The sequence below is a fragment of the Bubalus kerabau genome, chromosome 3 (genome assembly GCF_029407905.1).
Source record: "Bubalus kerabau isolate K-KA32 ecotype Philippines breed swamp buffalo chromosome 3, PCC_UOA_SB_1v2, whole genome shotgun sequence".
Taxonomy (NCBI): domain Eukaryota; kingdom Metazoa; phylum Chordata; class Mammalia; order Artiodactyla; family Bovidae; genus Bubalus; species Bubalus kerabau.
Window position 1 is genome coordinate 19,960,728 of NC_073626.1, and position 19,813 is coordinate 19,980,540.

Consider the following 19,813-nt stretch of genomic DNA (forward strand, 5'->3'; position numbering starts at 1 on the left):
AGGTGCTCACGTCATGCCGTGCCTTCCTCGTCACAGCACGAATCCCCACCAAGGTGAGTGTTGATGAGTTTCCTCCTTCCAACACACGTACACAGCCCAACACAACACACACTTGCTTCTCAGTCGCGTAGACTTACGATTTAGGCCAGTATGTCCAGAGTTCTCTTTGCACAACCTTATTTTCCTTCCTTCTCCCCAGAAAGCACCTGCATATCTCCTTTGTCCCCCTGTGTAGAGCATCCAAGAAAAGCAGCGAAGCATTTTGTGCTCCGTATCCTCAGGGCTGGTGAATTTCAATGATTTTCCTCTCAACTGGGGCAGGGTTTATACTTTCTTCAAGTCTGGTTCTTATTTCCTTGGGTCTAATAATGGCCCAATTTTCTAAGGCTTTGACAGGTGGGGAATAACCATCCTAACTCATAAAGAGTATATGACCGGAAATGTAGCCACCCAGTCCTCCTCCATGGTGTGGCCTCTAAAAAATAAGTAAAAATATAGTTTTAGAGGTGTTGCCTCTAGAAAATAACATGATACCACTTGTTCTTTAAAAAAGACTAACATCTTCCATAAGATGTCCTTCATTATAGGGTGCAAATTAACATTTGAACTGATAACTGGTGAATTAGGCACCACAATCTCTTCTTTTATTTCCTTTATGGTCACAGAAGGGTTTTGGCCTGTTTTATAGGATATGAACTGAATGGTAACAAGAAATTGGGATTTTTTTTCCCCTAAAAAGATAATGATAGCTACATTTATTGAATATTGTTTCAGTAAATAAGATGATCTCCCTAAAAATAAGTTATGAAAGCCATGTGGTAGGTCTCATTATTCTTCTTGTCTTACAGATGAGGAAACTGAGACACAGGGAGGGACAGTGGCTTGCCTGAGGTCAGGCTTACACCAGTTAGTGACAGATACATGGTTCTCATCAAAGCATGGGAGCAGGGGTTTTATATCCCTGAAAGTACCTTGTTATCACCAGAATTTAGTTAGTTATCTATCAAGTATATTTTAAGTACATTATCTCACTCAATTCTCACAGTAGCCTTGTAGGTGAGCTATTAGAAAAGAGCTCAAAAACTACAGAGCTGGCTTATCTGAGTATTTGCAAGTAATGAATGGGAAAAGATTTAGACTCACTAGCCTCCTCTTTTCCGGAAAAGGCAATTGCACCCCACTCCAGTACTCTTGCCTGGAAAATCCCATGGATGGAGGAGCCTGGAAGGCTGAAGTCCATGGGGTCGCTGAGGGTTGGACACGACTGAGAGACTTCACTTTCACTTTTCACTTTCATGCATGGAGAAGGAAATGGCAACCCACTCCAGTGTTCTTGCCTGGAGAATCCCAGGGACGGGAGAGCCTGGTGGGCTGTCGTCTATGGGGTCGCACAGAGTCGGACACGACTGAAGCAACTTAGTAGTAGTAGTAGCCTCCTCTCTTCAACTTTCTACTGAGCTGAACTTGCCTCACTTGCCGACAAACCCAGAAAGATGGGGAAGGTTTGGAAGATGCTTTCAGCCTCATGGACTATGATGTTTGGGTTGCATCATGTTTCTAGTCCTTTCTTCTTAAAATTCAATATTTAGCCGCTGTCTTGTGAATACTTTCTTATGTGCTGGACACGGTGCTGTCATGAAGTGGACCTAGTAGGACTGACTAATGATTTGCATGATTTTCACTGAATTTTGAGAAGGTGCCAACCCAGAGTTTGCTAATCAAAGGCTGTGGCTACCTGATGTCTTTTTTCTTTCTAATCATGCAAATGCTAAATTTTACAGTTTCTCTAAGGAATAAGACTTTATATTATCCCATACCTTTTGATAATACAGAGTGAGGCTTTATGTTTATAATGTGTTATAAATGAAATCAGTTATTATGTAAATGATTTTGGACTAAATTACCTGTATGCTAAAGTACCTGAAGGCAGGATATAAGGAAGTGAGTTAACCATTATTGTACTGGTGAAAAATTAATTAAGGAAGGAAAATAGTCAAGCAGTCTATTGACTGGAAGGCTCCTGAATGATATGTTTACCCTAATTAAAAATGTTATCACCTCTTGAAGAGTCACGTGTCTCCCTTCTGTTGCCCCCTCCTTGCTCTGCTCTTGAGCAAGTGGCCACTTTCATCCCATGATATATAGAACATTCACACCGGCCTGGCTAGGGCAGTTTGGACATCGGTTCTGATTTCTGATATTGTCAGCATCACAAAGAAAGAAAGGCAGACCTTCTCTCAGAATGACCCGCGGGCAGGCTGCCCTGGAGAGAAGGCTGGTTTTCATGTGTCACAGCATACCTTGGTTAAGAAGCAGAGCCAGTGTCAATGACATTCATTTTTCTGGGGAAATAATTATATTCAGAACAGTAGTGTACAACCGCCTCTGGTTTTCGCACAGGCTTCTTCTCTTTTCTTCGGGGCTGATTAATTAAACATTTTCCTTTCTCTTTTTATAGTCAAATGTACCTCATACGCAGTCAAATGTGCAAAGTAGAAACATGCAACTCTGTGATTAATCACTGAGCAGAGACCTCTGCAGCCACATGCAGATGAAGAAATAGAACTTTGCCATTCCCCCCAGAAGGCCCCAACTCTGCTTAGGGGGATGGGAAGTGGTTTATTGTCAGGGGAGGGTCCGCAGGAAAGCTGGGTTGGAAGATGACCCCATGTCAACCAGGCAGTGGAAGGGGTCTCCCACTGGTCAGAGGTTTACTAGTTGACAAGAGCACAGTGCATCTGGGGAGCTGGGTTGTGGGCCCAGGACTGAGGAGGAGGCTGTGGAAGAAGGGAAACTGGCCAGAAAGATGGGCAGTCATGACACAGGTCACTGTGTGCAGAATAGTAGGAGTTCCCAGAGGAGCGAAAGAGCTGTTGATAGCCTGGGCCCATTCCTTCCTCATACCTAACCGATTCCTAGTGTCTGTGGCTCTCTCAAAGATGCCCCAGGTCTCCTGCAGCACGCCTGTGTCTCCGCTTCCTCACTAGTCCCCCTGCCTCCTCCTGCTCAGTGGTGTTCTTTAAGCTGTCTTCAGGGTGGCCTGGAGTCGGGAGGGTCAGTAACAGGGGTTGAGAGCACAGGTCTATTAAAAAGAGCCGTGGGTGAGATTAGAGAGAATGCCTTGGACCTGGTTATAACATCATCAGTGTGTCTCAGGGACTCCCTTCTTCACCATTCATTGATCGTTAAGGCCAATAACCCTTGATTGTTATGATCAATAACAGACTCAGCCTGTCCTCCCTTCCTCATCCCCAAAACTTCAGAGTCTGCTTCCCATTTCAGCCTTGCCCTCATTCTCTGAATCCTTCTGTGCCTTTGCAGATTCTTTTTCTTCTGCCTGGATTTCCCTTTTCCGTTTTTCTTTGTTGGACACACTTGAAGTCATTCTTCAGGGCCTAGCTGGAATGTCTCAGTGCTTTCCTGGCTCCCTGGCACTTGGCTTATTCCAGGGACAGCCCTGAGGGGCCCTGGCATTTGGCTTATTCCAGGGACAGCCCTGAGGGGCAGGAGAAGCATCTTAACTGACCTCCAGCTGACCTCTCCCAGCCAGACTGACCACAGCTGCCCATGCTAGCTCCGGTGATGCTGACTGCTGCCAGCTGCATCTTTGTAGCTGCTAGGTTGTAAGAGAGTGCAGGTCCTCCCAGATACCTGTCCCCACCAGTTGAATGAGATGCCCACTAAGAGTCAGTGGTTTGTTTCCAAACCTTTTCACAGCAGTTACAATTACAGTTTTAAATTAAAGAAATATATATTTCACATATCAATGAAATAGGCTGTAAAAAGAGAGAGCATCTATGAAGTATTGAATGTTGATCAAGTAATTCACTTAAAATATTACTGTCATGTTAAGGACCAGGCATCTGTTAAAGGCCAGGGGAATATAATAACATAGAGAACTTATACCCTCATATTGCTTTCCCAGCGTCTTCAAGTTCTCACTCCATTTTAAAGAGTTTACATTCAAAGTTGGGTGCTCTGCAGTTATGAGTGTGGCCCACAAAGGAAATGCCTTTGAAGGACCAGCCCAAGGGGCTTGACTCAAAGAAGAAACTTTGGCACTACGTCCAAGGCTGGCAAATAAAAATGTTTATAAGATTTAATTTGAAATAAATGGGAAGGTAGAGATATACTTTATTTAGAAACGAATTTGTGCTTTAAATGAGTTTTCAAACCTCACCAAGTATTGATCTTGATAACAATAGGGAAGAAGACATCCACTCTAATTGAATGTTTAAGAGGTGCCTCCAAGACTGCATTTAACTCTGGGAGGATGAGATAAATGTGTCATTTCTCTTGCCCATCTTGGCACATAGTAGGCCTTCTGTAACTATCTGTTGGTTCAATGATGTGAATGATGAAGCAATGAATTTATCTTTCTACCTCCAGCCCTCATCTTCATACTTCAAAGCATTTAACTGGAGATTGACGGGTCCTCTGTTCTAAAATTGATCCTACCAAATGTATAAAGGTACAGCATAGCACCAGCAGGCAGAGCTGTGGGTCCTATGGGTTTGGCTCTAGATGGGTTCTTTCCCCATTACTTTTCTGGTTTTAAAGCAAGAGAGTGAAATACTGACCCAGCTCAGTCCTGCCCATTGTCTTTAGTCCTCGGTTCTGTGACTGTTTGCTGTACTCCGATGAAACACTGAAAAACTGGGAGAAAGATTAGTGGCCGTTTTCCAGGAAAAATAGGCAGAGAGTGAGAGACTGGAGATATTTTGAAGAAAAAGAAATGCTGATTATAGGAGAAGCGAGGAAGGAGCATGTGCTGTTAAAATAGAAAGGAAATAAATCATAATTTATGCATATACAGGGTCAGAAGACTTTTATTTATTAATAACTGTGTTTCATTGGAGCACAGATTAAAATTCCTAAATACTGTGTTTTCCTAAATCCATTTAAAATAGGCACTTTAATGAAAGACAGTGGAAAGAATGATGACTCCAATAAGTGGTCAGAATGTAACCCAAAGGGGTAAGGGTTTAGAAAGAAGGGAAAACCAAAAGACACAGGATAAAAACCAGTGTCTTTATCCTGATCTGATTTGCTGAAGCAACATCTGAAATAAGAGAAAAAAGTCTATTTAGATGGCTCCCTTCATATAGTCATTCCTCAGTAAATAAATAATGGAGTAGAAGTACAGAAACTTTCCATGGGGTTTGTCCTTGGATGAAATTTTAAAAAGTCAGACTTGGCATTTCCTTTTGGCCCTTTAGGAAAGTTACTAATGCTTTTCTTGAAATATGATAGGTCAAAGGTCATGTCATATTGAATGAATGGAGATATTAAGCCAGCCTACCTTCAGAAGATGTCCAATATTTTGTTTGCACTTGGACTATTTCTAATTGCAGCATTTTTACTTTGAATTATAGGTTTTAACACCCTTATTACAGGTCTGTCTTTCCTCCCCCTCCCTCAATTGCAGCTCGAGGTAACCTTCAGCTACTTGGAGATTCACGGTGTCATCTGCAGCAAGCCGGCTCAGGTGGGTATGAACAACCTGTTTGTCATTATTCCAAGGTCAGAACCTTTTTTGAGTTTCTGAAACCAGATAATACCTTCTGTTTGGTTCACTAATGAAAGTTTCTTGAGATAATGTGGAAAAACAAGATAAGGGAAACTGGAGTTTTTGAATGAGAGACTGAACAGGGGCTGGGTGGGCAGGGGTCAGGAGTTCGTGATAAAGGAAGCAGTTTGTTCTCCTAACTTAGTATGGAAAGACCTAATGAGCTCTTATGTTACCTGGCAATGTAGTTGTGAGAGTACTGTTCCTTAGAAATGTTGTACAAGTTTTAGCACTAAAATTTCATAGCTATTCTACAATACTATGTAAGATCTTTCTGGGAATGGAGTGATTAAGAGAATTTTTTGATATTAATAAAATATAGATTTTAAAGGACAACTTTATTGAACTGTAACATGCAGTCAACTCAAGTGTGCAGCTTGATAAGCTGTGACATGTGGATCCATGAAACAATTACCACAATTAAGATACTGAACATTCCAGGTTCGATGCACAATACTGGATGCTTGGGGCTAGTGCACTGGGACGACCCAGAGGGATGGTATGGGGAGGGAGGAGGGTTCAGGATGGGGAACCCATGTATACCTGTGGTGGATTCATTTTGATATTTGGCAAAACTAATACAATTTTGTAAAGTTTAAAAATAAAAAAAAAAAAAAAAAAAAGATCCTGAACATATTCATCACTCCCATGCATCACTCTCACGCATCTTAGTAAACATTTCCTCTTGCCCCTTCTCATCTGTAATCACCTATAGGCATCTGCTCTCAGCCACTAATTTCTGAAATTTTATCTGAGTAGAATCATAGTGTGTGTGCCTCCTTTTAGCAAGTGTATTTATTTGGAGAATGATTGATTTTGTTTCATATCTCAATAGTTCATTCTTTTTTATTGCCGAGTACTGTTCCATTGTATGACTGGATCACAGTTTATCATCCTGTGATGGACATTTGGGTTGTTTTAGCTTTTGGCTGACAAGCAAAGGTGCAGTGGGCATTTATTTACAAATCATTGATTGGACATTGGCTTTTAGTTCATGTGGGTAAATATCTAGGAATGGAATGGCTGAATTGTATGGTAGGTGTCTGTTATCTTTTTTATGATGCTGCTGAACTGTTTTCCAAAGTGGTTGTACCATTTTACATCACCACCAGCATTGTGTAAGAGTTCCAGTTCCTTCACATCCTTCGTAATACTGGTATGATCAGTGCTTTAAATTTTAGCCATTTTAATAAATTTGTAGTTTTTTAAATTTGCATTTTCTTAGTGACTAAGATATTGAGCATCTTATCTGTTTATTTGCTGTCATGTATCTTTGTTCAAGTGTTGGTTCAAATCTTTTGCCATTTTAAAAATTAAGTTCTTGTTCTTTTACTGGTTCTTTGTATATTTTGAATACAAATACTTTATCAGACATATGATTTGTACGTATTTTCTCTTGGTCTGTGGCTGGTTTTTTTATTTTCCTTACAGTGCTTTCCAAAGAGAGGAATTTAAAAATTTTGATGTTCAGTTTGTCTGTTTTCTTTCATGGATCATGCTGACATCATATTGAATAAATTATTGATTAACTTAAAGGTCACAGATGGTCTATATCTTCTCAGGTGTTTTATACATTTAGGTCTATGATCCATTTTGAAGTATTAATAATTTCTGTATATAAAGCAATATGTGGATCAATTTCTTAATGTATATATTTCTACTTGTTCCAGTAATGTCTGTTTGAAACTGTCATTTCCCCACTGAACTTTCATTTTTGTTGAAGATCAATTGTACACATAAATGTTGGTCTTTTTCTGGTCTCCTTGGTCCCTTTAATCCTGTCCATTTAGTCTATTTGTATGATCTTGCATTGTCCTTATGTTGATTTTGCATTGTCTTGATTACTGTGGCTGTTATAGCAAGAATTGAAATCAGATAGTGTTAGTCCTCCAATTTTGTTCTTTTTCAAAGTTGTTTAGTGATTCTATGTTCTTTGCATTCCATATGAATTTTAGACTCAGCTCAGTTTCTACAAAAAGGCCTGCTGAGATTTTGATTGGGATTATATTGTATCTATAAATCAGTTTGGAGAGAACTGATGTCTTAATAAAATGGAATCTCTGATCTAAGAAAATTATTTCCCAAAGGTCTTTTAAAATTTATCTTGGTAGTATTTAGTTGTAGCTTTCAGTATACAAGTCTTATATATCTTTGTCAAATTTACTGATATAAAGTCGTTCATAGTATCCACTTGTTAGCATTTAATTATCTGTAGATTGTCCATCGTGATGTTAATGATTTGGTTCTTCTCTCTTTTCTTTTCCATATCAGTCTGGTTAGAGGTTTATCAACTCTTTTGATCTTCTCAAGGAACTTGCTTTTTGGTTGTATTCACTTTTCTCTATTGACTTCATTGATTGTTTTTTTATATTCCATTGATTCTTACTCTGATGTTTTTATTTCCTTCTATTTAATTAAAAAAAAAAAACCTCTGAAGAAAATGTGTGTGTGTGTGTGTGTGTGTGTAGTTTGTTGATAACGTTCCTAAAAGAAATTGTCGAAATTGTCACTTTATGTTGATTGAGATTGCATACAAATCCTTGGAACATTTCCGTAGTTCATCTTAAAGCAATGTTTTATCCTATCTGTTTATCATTCTCCAGGAACTGGAGTTTGGAAGGAAAATTATAGCTCCATATGTTTGCCCAAATGGGCAAACATATGCAGGAGTGATCACTCATGAATGATGACATAACCAGGGCCTTCCTGATGGTCTTAATTCAGGAATGTTTATGTTTATGATTTTGGGGTTGTGATGGGAACAGAAGGGTGGTATTGAAATGTCAATGCCAAGGTTATATTCAGAATATGATTAGACTGTGCTATTTAATTATGAGAAAGGATGTTGATACAGCAAGACCAATTTTTGCATGTGGCTGCTGAAACTGATCTTACCACACTTACGGTGCTGTGCCTTCAATATGTGCAGCATTCAGAGGAATGAGGGTTAAGGCAATCTGCCTCAGCCCCATGGAGCTGTTCTGTCCCTGTAAGTACCACAACAGCAGCTCTCCAATGTCACTTCAGTCTGACTGTATGCATGGTGTGGACCTTGAAAATAAAATCACTATATAGTGAAACAGTGGGACTGTTTTCACAAAGGAGCCAGCAATCCAGACACTGGCCACATGAGTCATTTAGTGGGATTCAAAATTTGGTGTTTTAAAATTGCTTGTGGTGCTTTTTAAAAATACCAATGCCTCAGCTATTGGGTGTAAGACAGGCTACAAGGATGTGTTGTACAGCACAGGGAATATAGCCCATATTTTCCAGTAACTATAAGTGGAGTGTAACCTTTAAAATTTGTATAAAAAATGAAAAAGATGTACCTCCAGCAGCCCTACTCCCTCCTCTGCCACATATACACACTCTCACACATATTCACTCACGACAGTTAGGATTCCATATGTCTGAGGTGGGCATTGGTTCTGTTGTGTCCCACAGGTTGAGAATGAATAACCCGTGTTACCTCAGGACCGTTGATGTCACTGGATTTTTTTTTTTTTTTCTGATGTGAAATCATAAGAATGATGGCATCTGCCTGACTACTCTTGAACAGAACATTTGTTTTACTGTTTTCTGGGATTTATTAACTTTTCTGTCACTGCAATTTTATCATTTAATTATAGTAAATTCTGATAAGATGCAAGGAGACATATGCATTTCATGGTATATTAGTGAGAGTGAGTGAACTTGGTGCTGAGTTTGTGAAATGTGACTTTTACTATTCTTTTCCTCCTCCTCATGAAAATGTGGGAGAGAGTCATCTTATTTTAGAAGTCTCCTTGCCATAACACTTTGGTGTTCAAGTTTTCTTGCTGTCATGGTCGATAAATAGAGATCAGTGGTTGTATAGTTTTATAGTTATAGAATTTTTGGACCATTTTTTATACAACTGAAATAGCTGCTAAATTTTTTTCCTTTTTTTTCATTATAAGGTTGTTTGCTGTGTCATAGAATGATTTTGATAAACCTCCTATGGCTATTTCCTTTGCAAGAAAAACACTTCACAGATCTGTTGGCTGGGCTTTAGTAAGAACATTTTTCTTAAAGACTACTCAGGTGGTTCTAAGCAAGAGGCAGAGTGGGGTTAGAAACTTGAGTCTTAAATATTAATAGAATACTAGTGTTTATAGTGCTGACTATTATTTTAAATGTGCATTGGACTCAGGGAATATATTCTGCTAGGTGTCTAAGCAATAATTGTTTCAAACATTCTGTTTTAGCCTCAACTGAAGCAGGAGGGCGAGGGATATTTGAGAGGGAGTTCTTTTTTCTGATGAAATGATTTACTGTGTTGGTCTCACCTCTATCACTTTGTTGTCATCTTTACATTATGCAAAGGTGGTGACATATTGTGCAAGGCTGGATGACTTTTATGTGAGGTTGAGTTCAAAGGCCTCAATTCTTCCCACCTGTCACCTTTTTTCCTTCCCTGTCATTCTATTCAATCTTGTACAATTAAGGATGATTAGGTGTTAAGATTAAGTGGAATTAGAATAAGCTAGTTACTAATTATCCACATCTAAACTGTAAACTGAATAGATGCACTAGATGTGATGAAAGAAGTAGTACATTATAGTGAAAAATATAATTACCTGTTGTGGGAAGGTGGGGGGTGGGGTGTGGAACATAGACAAGGGGGTTGTATCACAAAGTATCTGGCTTTTTTAAACATACCTCTGCCCAGATAGGTGTGTATGAAACATCAGCAGCTTTAGCCTTACTCAAGACATATCACTGCAGTGCCATGTCAGTAACTACCTCCATGCACAAGAATGCTTGCTGCCTTTTTTGGGATAAATATCTCTTGGACCAACTTCTCCAAGACCAATGAAGTCTTTGTCTAGAGAATTTCAAAGGCAGTGCTGTAGTGAAAATTGGGATTAAAAAAATGCTTTCTATTCAAGGAGCCAACTAACCGTTACAAAGTTGGTATGTATTAAATACTTGTTAACAGATTCCTCTAAGGGTACTTATGAAAAAGTAACATTTAAGGACTTAAATTACTTAAGTCTTTTTGATTTCATTTTGACAAATAAATTGGGTTGCTTTTTCTTTTAATATAAGCACTTTGAAATACGGATTATTTTTTAAAATTCAGCTGATTTTTTTGTTTTTATTCAGTTGCTAAGTCGTGTCCAAATCTTTGCAACCCCATGGACTGTAGCCCGCCAGGCTCCTCTGTCCATGGGGTTTTCCAGGTCAGAAATACTGGAGTGGATTGTCATTTCCTTTTCCAGGGGATCTTCCTGGACCAGAGATCATTCTTTACCACTCAGCAACCAGGAAGCTAATTTTAGGACAACCTAAATTCCATGGACAGAGGAGCCTGGTGGGCTACAGTCCATGGGGTTGTAGAGTTGGATAGGATGGAGCTGCACATACAACCACACACACACACAGTGAATCTAAAAGCTTCTTTTAAATCCAGTTGTTTAGTTGCATATTAAGGGTAGAGTTTCCCCATCATATTTTTGTACAAATTAAGTAGCAACAGGGAGTAGATATACAAGGATATTTTGATGCAGTGATCATCAAAGGGATTGCGTTTTACATTAATATTTTTGAGATCCAAGATAATGGTATCTTTTTTCCTTTCAAAAGAAGTGACTTGAACAACTTTTTATTTGGAATGTGTTTCTAGTCAGTCTAATGTCTCTTTTTTGACCTACCCTTTCTATCAGGTTGTTTTGTTCTTATCTGTAAGCCTAGCTATATGAACTCAGTTTAGCATTTTGATATAAGTTTTGGACATCTCCAGCAGATAATTATAGAAATGAGTCTTCACCTAGCATGAATTTTATTAACCTGTTTCTTCTGTATAATCCTTTCCAAATATCCTCTCTTAGAAAAGTTGAAGCTTTTATAATACTTGATTTTTTTTTTTGTTATCAGGGAAAAGATTTTACCCTTTACTTAAATATCTCATGATGTCTTGTTTTTAAAGCATGTTTTCAAAAAATGGAACTACCAGCTTGTCCTCTGGTATTCACCGAAGGAGGTATTCTTACTTACACTAGATGGTAGGGATATAACAGACTTTGTAAGTCAAGGTAAAATCTTGGTAAAAGGAGAAGTCACCCACAAATGTGGATATTCACTCCCCATCATTGAGGGGATCTGTTTGAATCTGCAGTTTGGCCCTTAGAGACACTTGCTTCAGTTTCTGGATATTTCTGACAAACTAACCACTCTACCCAGACAGTTTGTTGAGTCTTAAAATTAAGAGCATTATTTTAAGAAATTGCTTCTTAAAATCTGGTATTCTATTAGTATATATCAGCATGAACACAGAAGTATCCTGTTATGCAAAGTTTCAATTTCTGTAGTTTCAGTTATCCATGGTTGACCATGGTTGGAAAAATGGAAAAATCTGGAAATAATTCATAAATCTTACATTTCATGCTGTTCTGAGTAGTCTTACATACATGCTATTCAAGCATGTATGAAATCTTGCACTGTCCTGCCTCATCCCGTCCAGGACTTGAATCATCTCTTCATTCAGTGTTTGTCACATGGTTGCCAGCTAGGTTATCAGACCAACTGTCGCAGTATTTCAGTGCTTGTGTTCAAGTAACCCTATTTTATAATGGCCCTAAAGCATAAGTGTCATAGTATTGGCAATTTGGATGTGCCAAAGAGAAGCCACAGAGTGCTCCCTTTAAACGAAAAGGTGAAAGTTCTTGACTTAATAAGGAAAGAAAAAAATTATATGCTGAGGGTGCTTAGATCCATGGTAAGAACGAATCTATCTGTGAAATTGTGAGGCAAGAAAAAGAAATTTGTGCTATTTTGCTGTTGCATCTCAAATTGCCAAAGTTATAGCCACCGAGTGTGATACTGCTTAATGAAGATGGAAAAGGCCTTAAAGGAAACCACTGACAAAGCAAAAAAAAAAAAAAAAAAAAAAAAAGAGAATCTAATGAATGAGAGAAAATATTTGCAAATGATATGACTGATAAGAGGTAAATATTCAACATATATAAATAGCTCGTACAGCTCAACATCAAAAAAACAATCTCATTAAAAATTGGGCAGAAGTGAATAGGCATTTTTCCAAAGAGGAAATGCAGATGGGCAAAAGGCACATAAAAAGATGCAAAACATTGCTATCATCAGAGGGATGCAAGTCAAAACTATGAGATACCACCTGACACTTGTCAGAAAGATTGTCATCAAAAAGAATACAAATAACAAATACTGGCGAGGAGGTGGAGAAAAGACAACCCTCATACATGATCGGTGGGAATGTGAATTGGTGCAACCATTGTGGAAAGCAATATGGTGGTTCCTCAAAAAACTAAAAGTAGAACTACCATAGGATCCAGGAATTTCACTTCTAGGTATATATCCTAAAAAACCAAAGCAATAATTAGAAAAGATCCATGCACCCCAGTGTTCATAGCAGCATTATTTACAATTGCCAAGGAATAGAAGCAACCTAAGTTTCTACCAACAGGTTGAAGGGATAGCATAGATGTGATATGTACACACATGTGCACAAGCACGCATAGTATACTACTAGTCATAAAACAGAATGGAACTTTGCCATCCATAGCAACGTGGATGGACTTGGAGGGATCATACTAAGTAAAATAAGAAAGACAAATACTGTGTGGTATCACTTATGTGTAGAATCTCAAAATTACAGCAAACTGGTAAATATAACAAAAAAGCAGACTCAGATCTGGAGGAGAAACTAATGGTTACTAGTGGGAAGGAGAGGGAAGGAGGAGGCATGGTATATGGGTAGAGGACTAAAAGGGACAAATATTAGGTAGAAAGTAAGCTACAAGGATATATTGTGCAGCACAAGAGAATATAGCCAATATTTTATTATAACTATAAATGGAATATAAACATTAAAAGTTGTGAATCACTATCTTGTATACCCATAACATATAATATTGTACTTCAACTATGCTTCAATTAAAAAAAAAGATGGAAAGGGCATTAAATTTGTACTTCAACTATGCTTCAATTAAAAAAAAGATGGAAAAGGCATTAAATTTGTACAATAAGATGTTTTGAGAGAGACCACATTCACATAACTTTTGTTATAGTCTCTGCGATTCATGGGGTCGCAACGAGTCAGACACGACTGAGTGACTGAATTGAACTGAACTGATGGTTATAATTGTTTTATTATTAGTTATTGTCAATCTCTTAGTGCGCCTGGTTTATAAATTAAAGTCTATTATGGTTATGTATATATAGGAAAAAATATAGCATATATATAGGCTTCAGTACTGCCTGCTTTCAGGCTTCCACTGGGGGCCTTGGAACGTTTCCCCAAGAATAAGGGGGGTGGCTACTGTATATAATTTACACTATTTAAAGTAAATAAATTTAAGGGACTGGCCTCCTTCTTAAGCAGTGTTCCACCCGCTCGTTGCAGATGGTTGTGGAAACTGAGAAGTGCAGCATCTCCATGAAGATGGCGTCGCCCGAGGACGTGAGCGAGGTGCTGGCGCACATCGGCACCAACCTGCGCAAGATCTTCCCTGGCCTCTCCCCAGTGTGAGTTCTCCCGCGACCTGGCCCTCCCTCAGTGCAAACAGCCTTCCTCTTGCCCTTCATCGGGTTCCTCTCTCCTGCTTCCTTCGTCTTTTAAACGTTACCCATCAAAACCCTGGCTCAATCCTGTTTCGTGCCTGAGATTTTCTATGGGACTGTTCTTTAAAGAACTGGAGTGAGGAAGGAGTTTGGTATTCCTTTAACTTCTCCTGCTAAGACTAAAACACAAACTTAAAAAAAAATTTTTTTTTTTTTTATTGGAATATAATTGCTTTACAGTGTTGTGTCAGTTGCTGTAGCACCAGGTGAATCAGCCACGTGTATACATATGTCTCCTCCTCCTGGGTCTCCCTCTAAGTCATCACGGAGCACACAGTCTGAGATTTACTACTATGAATTTTACACACAGCTATTAGCAGAATGTCTGGGGCTGAACGCTGTATAGGGAGGCATCAAGTATCACATTAATGAAGAATTTTATTTTCTTCATTTTCCCTATTTTTTTTCTGTTCAGTGAGAGGAAACTTACAAACAAAACTGAACGTCAGACATAGCCTCCTTCATTTTCCCCTCACTTTTCTGAAGTACATGTTAAGGCTAGAAGTAAATTTCGCCTGGACATGTCCTCATATTTTTTTCTCAAGCATTTTAAGCCAGGATTATGTGCTTGGGTAACAGAGTTTGTACTTAGGGAGTATATGGGTTGTTGGAAAAGGGGAGTTAGATTGACTGAGGGGAAAAGGCAGCTTTCCTACCCAACATCAACTCTGAGTGTCTTGTATCAACTCTGAGTATTTTGTGACTTTAATGTTCTGCTTGTACTTGTGAAGTTCCTTAATTGTATGCCACACAGTTGGCCTGGGAAATGTATAATTCTATTGGTGTTGGTTGTTGTGACTAGAGAGATTTGAAGAAGGGGGTAAAATCTTTTCATCTATGTTCCCAGTAGTCAATGCTATCAGGAAGGGAAATAGATCCTTCACATAAATAATATAGAACAGCAAAAGAAAATAGGTCCCCGCAAAAGAAAATGACCCACTCATAATAAGTTGGAGAATATGAAACTATACTTGGAATGCTCAAGCCTTGTGTGAGTTATTTGTCCATCAAATGTATCACCTCATCGTTGGAACTTTGGGTCCTCAGCCCTCACCTACTTCCTTGCTCGGGTAGAGGCCAATCACTGAAGGAGAGTCTGAACAGGTATCAGGAACTGGCCGAATTGGGACAAACATAGCCAGGGCCTCAGTTCACATAATCCATTCTTGAATAATCTAAGGTTGGTTGATGCTTTTGAACTGTGGTGTTGGAGAAGACTCTTGAGACTCCCTTGGACTGCAAGGAGATCCAACCAGTCCATTCTGAAGGAGATCAGCCCTGGGCTTTCTTTGGAAGGAATGATGCTAAAGCTGAAACTCCAGTACTTTGGCCACCTCATGCAAAGAGACTTATTGGAAAAGACTCTGATGCTGGGAGGGATTGGGGACAAGAGGAGAAGGCGACGACAGAGGATGAGATGGCTGGATGGCATCACTGACTTGATGGACATGAGTCTGAGTGAACTCCAGGAGTTGGTGATGAACAGGGAGGCCTGGCGTGCTGCGATTCATGGGGTTACAAAGAGTCAGACGCGACTGATCTGATCTGATCTGATGTATAAATGAAATGATACCTGCCAGGAACTGAATTTCTGGTTTTACTTAAATCTAATTTTGAAAATAGCATCCATGATCAAAGTCAAATATATAGGGCTTCCGTGGTAACTCAGTGGTAAAGAATCTGCCTGCCAATGCGGGAGATGTGGGTTTGATTCCCGATCTGGAAGGACCCCGTATGCTGCAGAGCAACTAAGCCCATGCACCGCAACAATTGAGCCTGTGCTCTAGAGCCTGGGAACTGTAACCACTGAGCCCGCATGTCATAACCCCCCGTGCCCTAGAGTCTGTGCTCTACAACCAGAGTCCACCTCAGCGGGAAGTCTGTGCACCGCAACTTGAGAGTAGTTCCCACTTGCTGCAGCTAGAGAGAGGCCAGCACATCAGCCAAGACCCAGCGCAGCCAAAATAAATACATAAATTAGAAGCCAAACATATAAAAATAGTATATAAATATCTATAAAATACGACCAGTCCCCTTGAGTACAGTTAGAATGCAGGTAGGGGAAAAAATGAAGAAGTTTAATTAAAATTAAGGTTTTGCATCAGAATCTCTGCTGTATATATATATATGTTTCCCTCTTCCCCTTTCCCTCCCTTACATCTCTCTTCTACTTCATTAAATAAGCAAAGTTTAATCTGCACATAAAATAAAGAAGAAAATTTAAACATCGAATCACTGTTAGCATTGTTTTGTCAACATTCCATCTTTGCTGTGTGATAGTCACTATCGTTGGAGGCTTCATCTCGAAGGCAATGATATTGGGAGGAAACTAGGGGAAATATTTGTAGCCTAAGTGTTGTTTAATCCGTTTCACAGAGATGCTTATAATGGCGTTTCCCTTCAGGAAGTTGTTTTGTGTTATGGCCTGCAGGACTCCTGGCTGTTCTCTAAATCCAAGTTAGGTTTTTTTTTTTTTTTTTTTTTTTAACATTAAATTAAGTCATTAGGATGAGTTAAAACTAATTTAGAAGGTATTTGCTTGAGAACAAAGATGAGTGAAAAACATAAGGAAACTGAACCATCCTAGATTTCAGAGAAAGGAAAGGCTCATTTAATTTGGGATGTCAAGAAAATAACGTTTGATTTGTGTCTGTTTTGATTTGTTTGGGCTTTTCTGGGGGCTCAGACAGTATAGAATCTGCCTGTAATGCAGGAGACTCGGGTTTCATCCCTGGATCCAGAAGATACTCTGAAGAAGGGAATGGCTACCCACTACGGAATTCTTGCCTGGAGAATTCCTTGGATAGAGGAATCCTGGCGGGCTACAGTCCATGGGGTCACAAAGAGTCAGATCGATGAGCAACTAACACTTTCACACTTTTTCCTCTTTGTTTTGAGAGGTTGACTGTTGTTTGTGGTGGGCCCCAGGGAGAGTTCTGTGAGAGAAATGGTAGAGGTTGGAGGCTGGAGGCAGATGCGAGGGCAGGTGCAGCTGCAACTTTGCTTGCCTTAGAAGGACTGCAACTAGCCTCTTGTAGTTAGTATTGAGAGACTGCAGATACCACTGTGAGACAAAGATAAAGCTGCCTGCTGCTGCTGCTGCATTGCTTCAGTTGTGTCTGACTCTGTGCGACCCCATAGACGGCAGCCCACCAGGCTCCCACGTCCCTGGGATTCTCCAGGCAAGAACACTGGGTTGCCATTTCCTTCTCCAGTGCGTGAAAGTGAAAAGTGAAAGTGAGGTCGCTCAGTCATGTCCAACTCTTAGCGACCCCATGGACTGCAGCCTACCAGGCTCCTCCGTCCATGGGATTTTCCAGGCAAGAGTACACTGCCTGGAGAGGCCCAAATAAAAGCCTCTGAGTGGCTGTAGGGAGCTAGTGAGGGCTTTTCAACTTTAGAATAAAATGGCAGCTAATTTTAAGGGTGAGTCAGTCTTGTAGCACTGCTTTATGAGCCTGGGGGAAGAGAGCCCCAAAATGGAACTGAAAGGTATCAGATTGTCTGAATATTTTTGGGGGGCAAGACTCTAGGCAGATTAATGTGCTTCTCCATGCCTCAGTGTCCTCCTCTGTAAAATGGGAATAATGATACTCATGCAGTTTTGTGAGGATTAAATTAACTTCTGTTGACTGCTTAACAAATGCTCCACAAATCTTAGCTGAATAGCCTGCTATTGTCTTTACCAGGATGAAAGCCTCCATGTGGGGAAGGAAATGGGTGATGTTTGTAGGGAGATTCTTTGATGTTTATGAATTTTTAAATTATTTTATGTTTGTGTGTAAGTTGATTGCATTTCTTTAATTTGATTTTTTGTTGTTAAATGTGGCCAATAACACCCTTTCTTAGGTAAGACAACAGTAACCTCCTAACATGATTTTCTTCTCAGGCTTTCAGCATGTTGGATTATTCTTTCGTATACGTGACAGTGTGAAAGTTGGCTGGGTATTAGTGTCAGTAAGTTAGGACAATGCGTCTTTACTACCATGATAGGAATGATATTGCAAATCCCTCTTCAAGTCAAAAGCTGGTTAAGTTCAAAAAGGAAAAGGAAAGTGAAAGTCACTCAGCTGTCCAACTTTTTGTGACCCCATGGACCATACAGTCCATGGAATTTTCCAGGCAAGAATACTGGAGTGGGTAGCCTTTCCCTTCTCCAGGGGATCTTCCCAACCTGGGGATCAAACCCAGGTCTCCCATATTGCAGGAGGATTCTTTACCAGCTGAGCCACAAGGGAAGCCCAAGAATACTGGAGTGGGTAGCCTATCCCTTCTGCAGTGGATCTTTCCGACCCAGGAATCGAACCTGGGTCTCCTGCACTGCAGGCAGATTCTTTACCAACTGAGCTATCAGGGACGCTCTAAGTTTGAAAAGATGAGGTTATTATGAAGAGAAGAGTGGCAAAACGGGAGTTAATGGGTCAACAGTGGAAAGGTGCTTTACAGACTCTGGCAGTTTCTATACTTTTCTAAAGAAGTAGGTACCCCTTTGTGGTGTGGTTTGTATCAATAAAACATGTCCTCTTCTGGAGACAGCTGCATGTTGTATAGGGTGAGCGCTGGAAGTAAATTTTTGATAAACCAATTAATTTAACTGGATAAAAATAATTTTCAGATTTTTTCCCATGTCAACAATGTAAGTGTGAGCTTTGCATAGAGAGCAGGCATGCTTGTCACTGAGTTCACTGTTTTTGCCACATGAACTATTTTCTGACTCTTGTGTAAATTAAATGCACATAATCCCTGGTGGCTCAGATGGTAAAGAATTCACCTATAATACAGGAGACCTGGGTTCGATCCCTGGGTCGGGAAGATCTCCCGGAGAAGGGAATGGCTACCCACTCCAGTATTCTTGCCTGAGAATTCCATTGGACAGAGGAGCCTGGTGGGCTATAGTCCATGGGGTCATAAAGAGTCGGACACAACTGAGCGACTAAGAACACACAATGTAAATGTAGTTGGTTCAACTGCGTAGTGCCACCTATTAGTAAGTGGTAGGATGTATTCCGTGGACAGAGGAGCCTGATGGGCTGCTGTCCGTGGGGTCACACAGAGTCGGATATGACTGAAGCGACTTTGCATGCATGCATGCATTGGAGAAGGAAATGGCAACCCACTCCAGTATTCTTGCCTGAAGAATCCCAGGGACAGAGGAGCCTGGTGGGCTGCCATCTATGGGGTCGCACAGAGTCGGACACGACTGAAGCAACTTAGCAGCAGCAGCAGGATGTATTAATACATGTCCGTTTGCTAGGATTTTGGTTGACATGTTATGACATTTATTCTGATAGCAATTTCTTGTCTGTCTTTCTGTCTTACGTGCACGCCGTGTGTGTATGTGTGTGTGAGCATGTGTGAGCAGGTGCCTTGTGGTGCATACACAGAAGGCTCTTTGCTGTTACTTTGCTGCAGGCATAACTCATGTGGGATAGATTTTTCCTTTTCTCATTTTCTGTGTCTCGTGTTCGATACGAAAGAAACAGTTGCTGCCTTCTGGATGTTTAGTTCTTATGAGTTTATCTCTTGTGTAAATAAATACACTTGTTTCATGAAACTCTTTTAGTCCCTGGTACCTATTTTTTTTTTTCACTTCTGAAAAAAAGAAAAATGAGAACTGTTACAGAA

General features: G+C 39.9%; 1 protein-coding gene across 9 annotated transcripts in view; it reads left to right on the forward strand.

Annotated features, from left to right (window-relative positions):
* Positions 1-19,813, forward strand: part of CARMIL1 (capping protein regulator and myosin 1 linker 1) — a 321,864-nt gene that overhangs the window by 141,746 nt on the left and 160,305 nt on the right. For all 9 annotated transcript variants that reach the window (XM_055570803.1, XM_055570804.1, XM_055570809.1 and 6 more), the window contains 3 exons: positions 3-53; positions 5,429-5,488; positions 13,971-14,092. In XM_055570803.1, the coding sequence (XP_055426778.1) occupies positions 3-53; positions 5,429-5,488; positions 13,971-14,092 (233 nt within the window). The remainder of the gene's footprint in view (positions 1-2; positions 54-5,428; positions 5,489-13,970; positions 14,093-19,813) is intronic.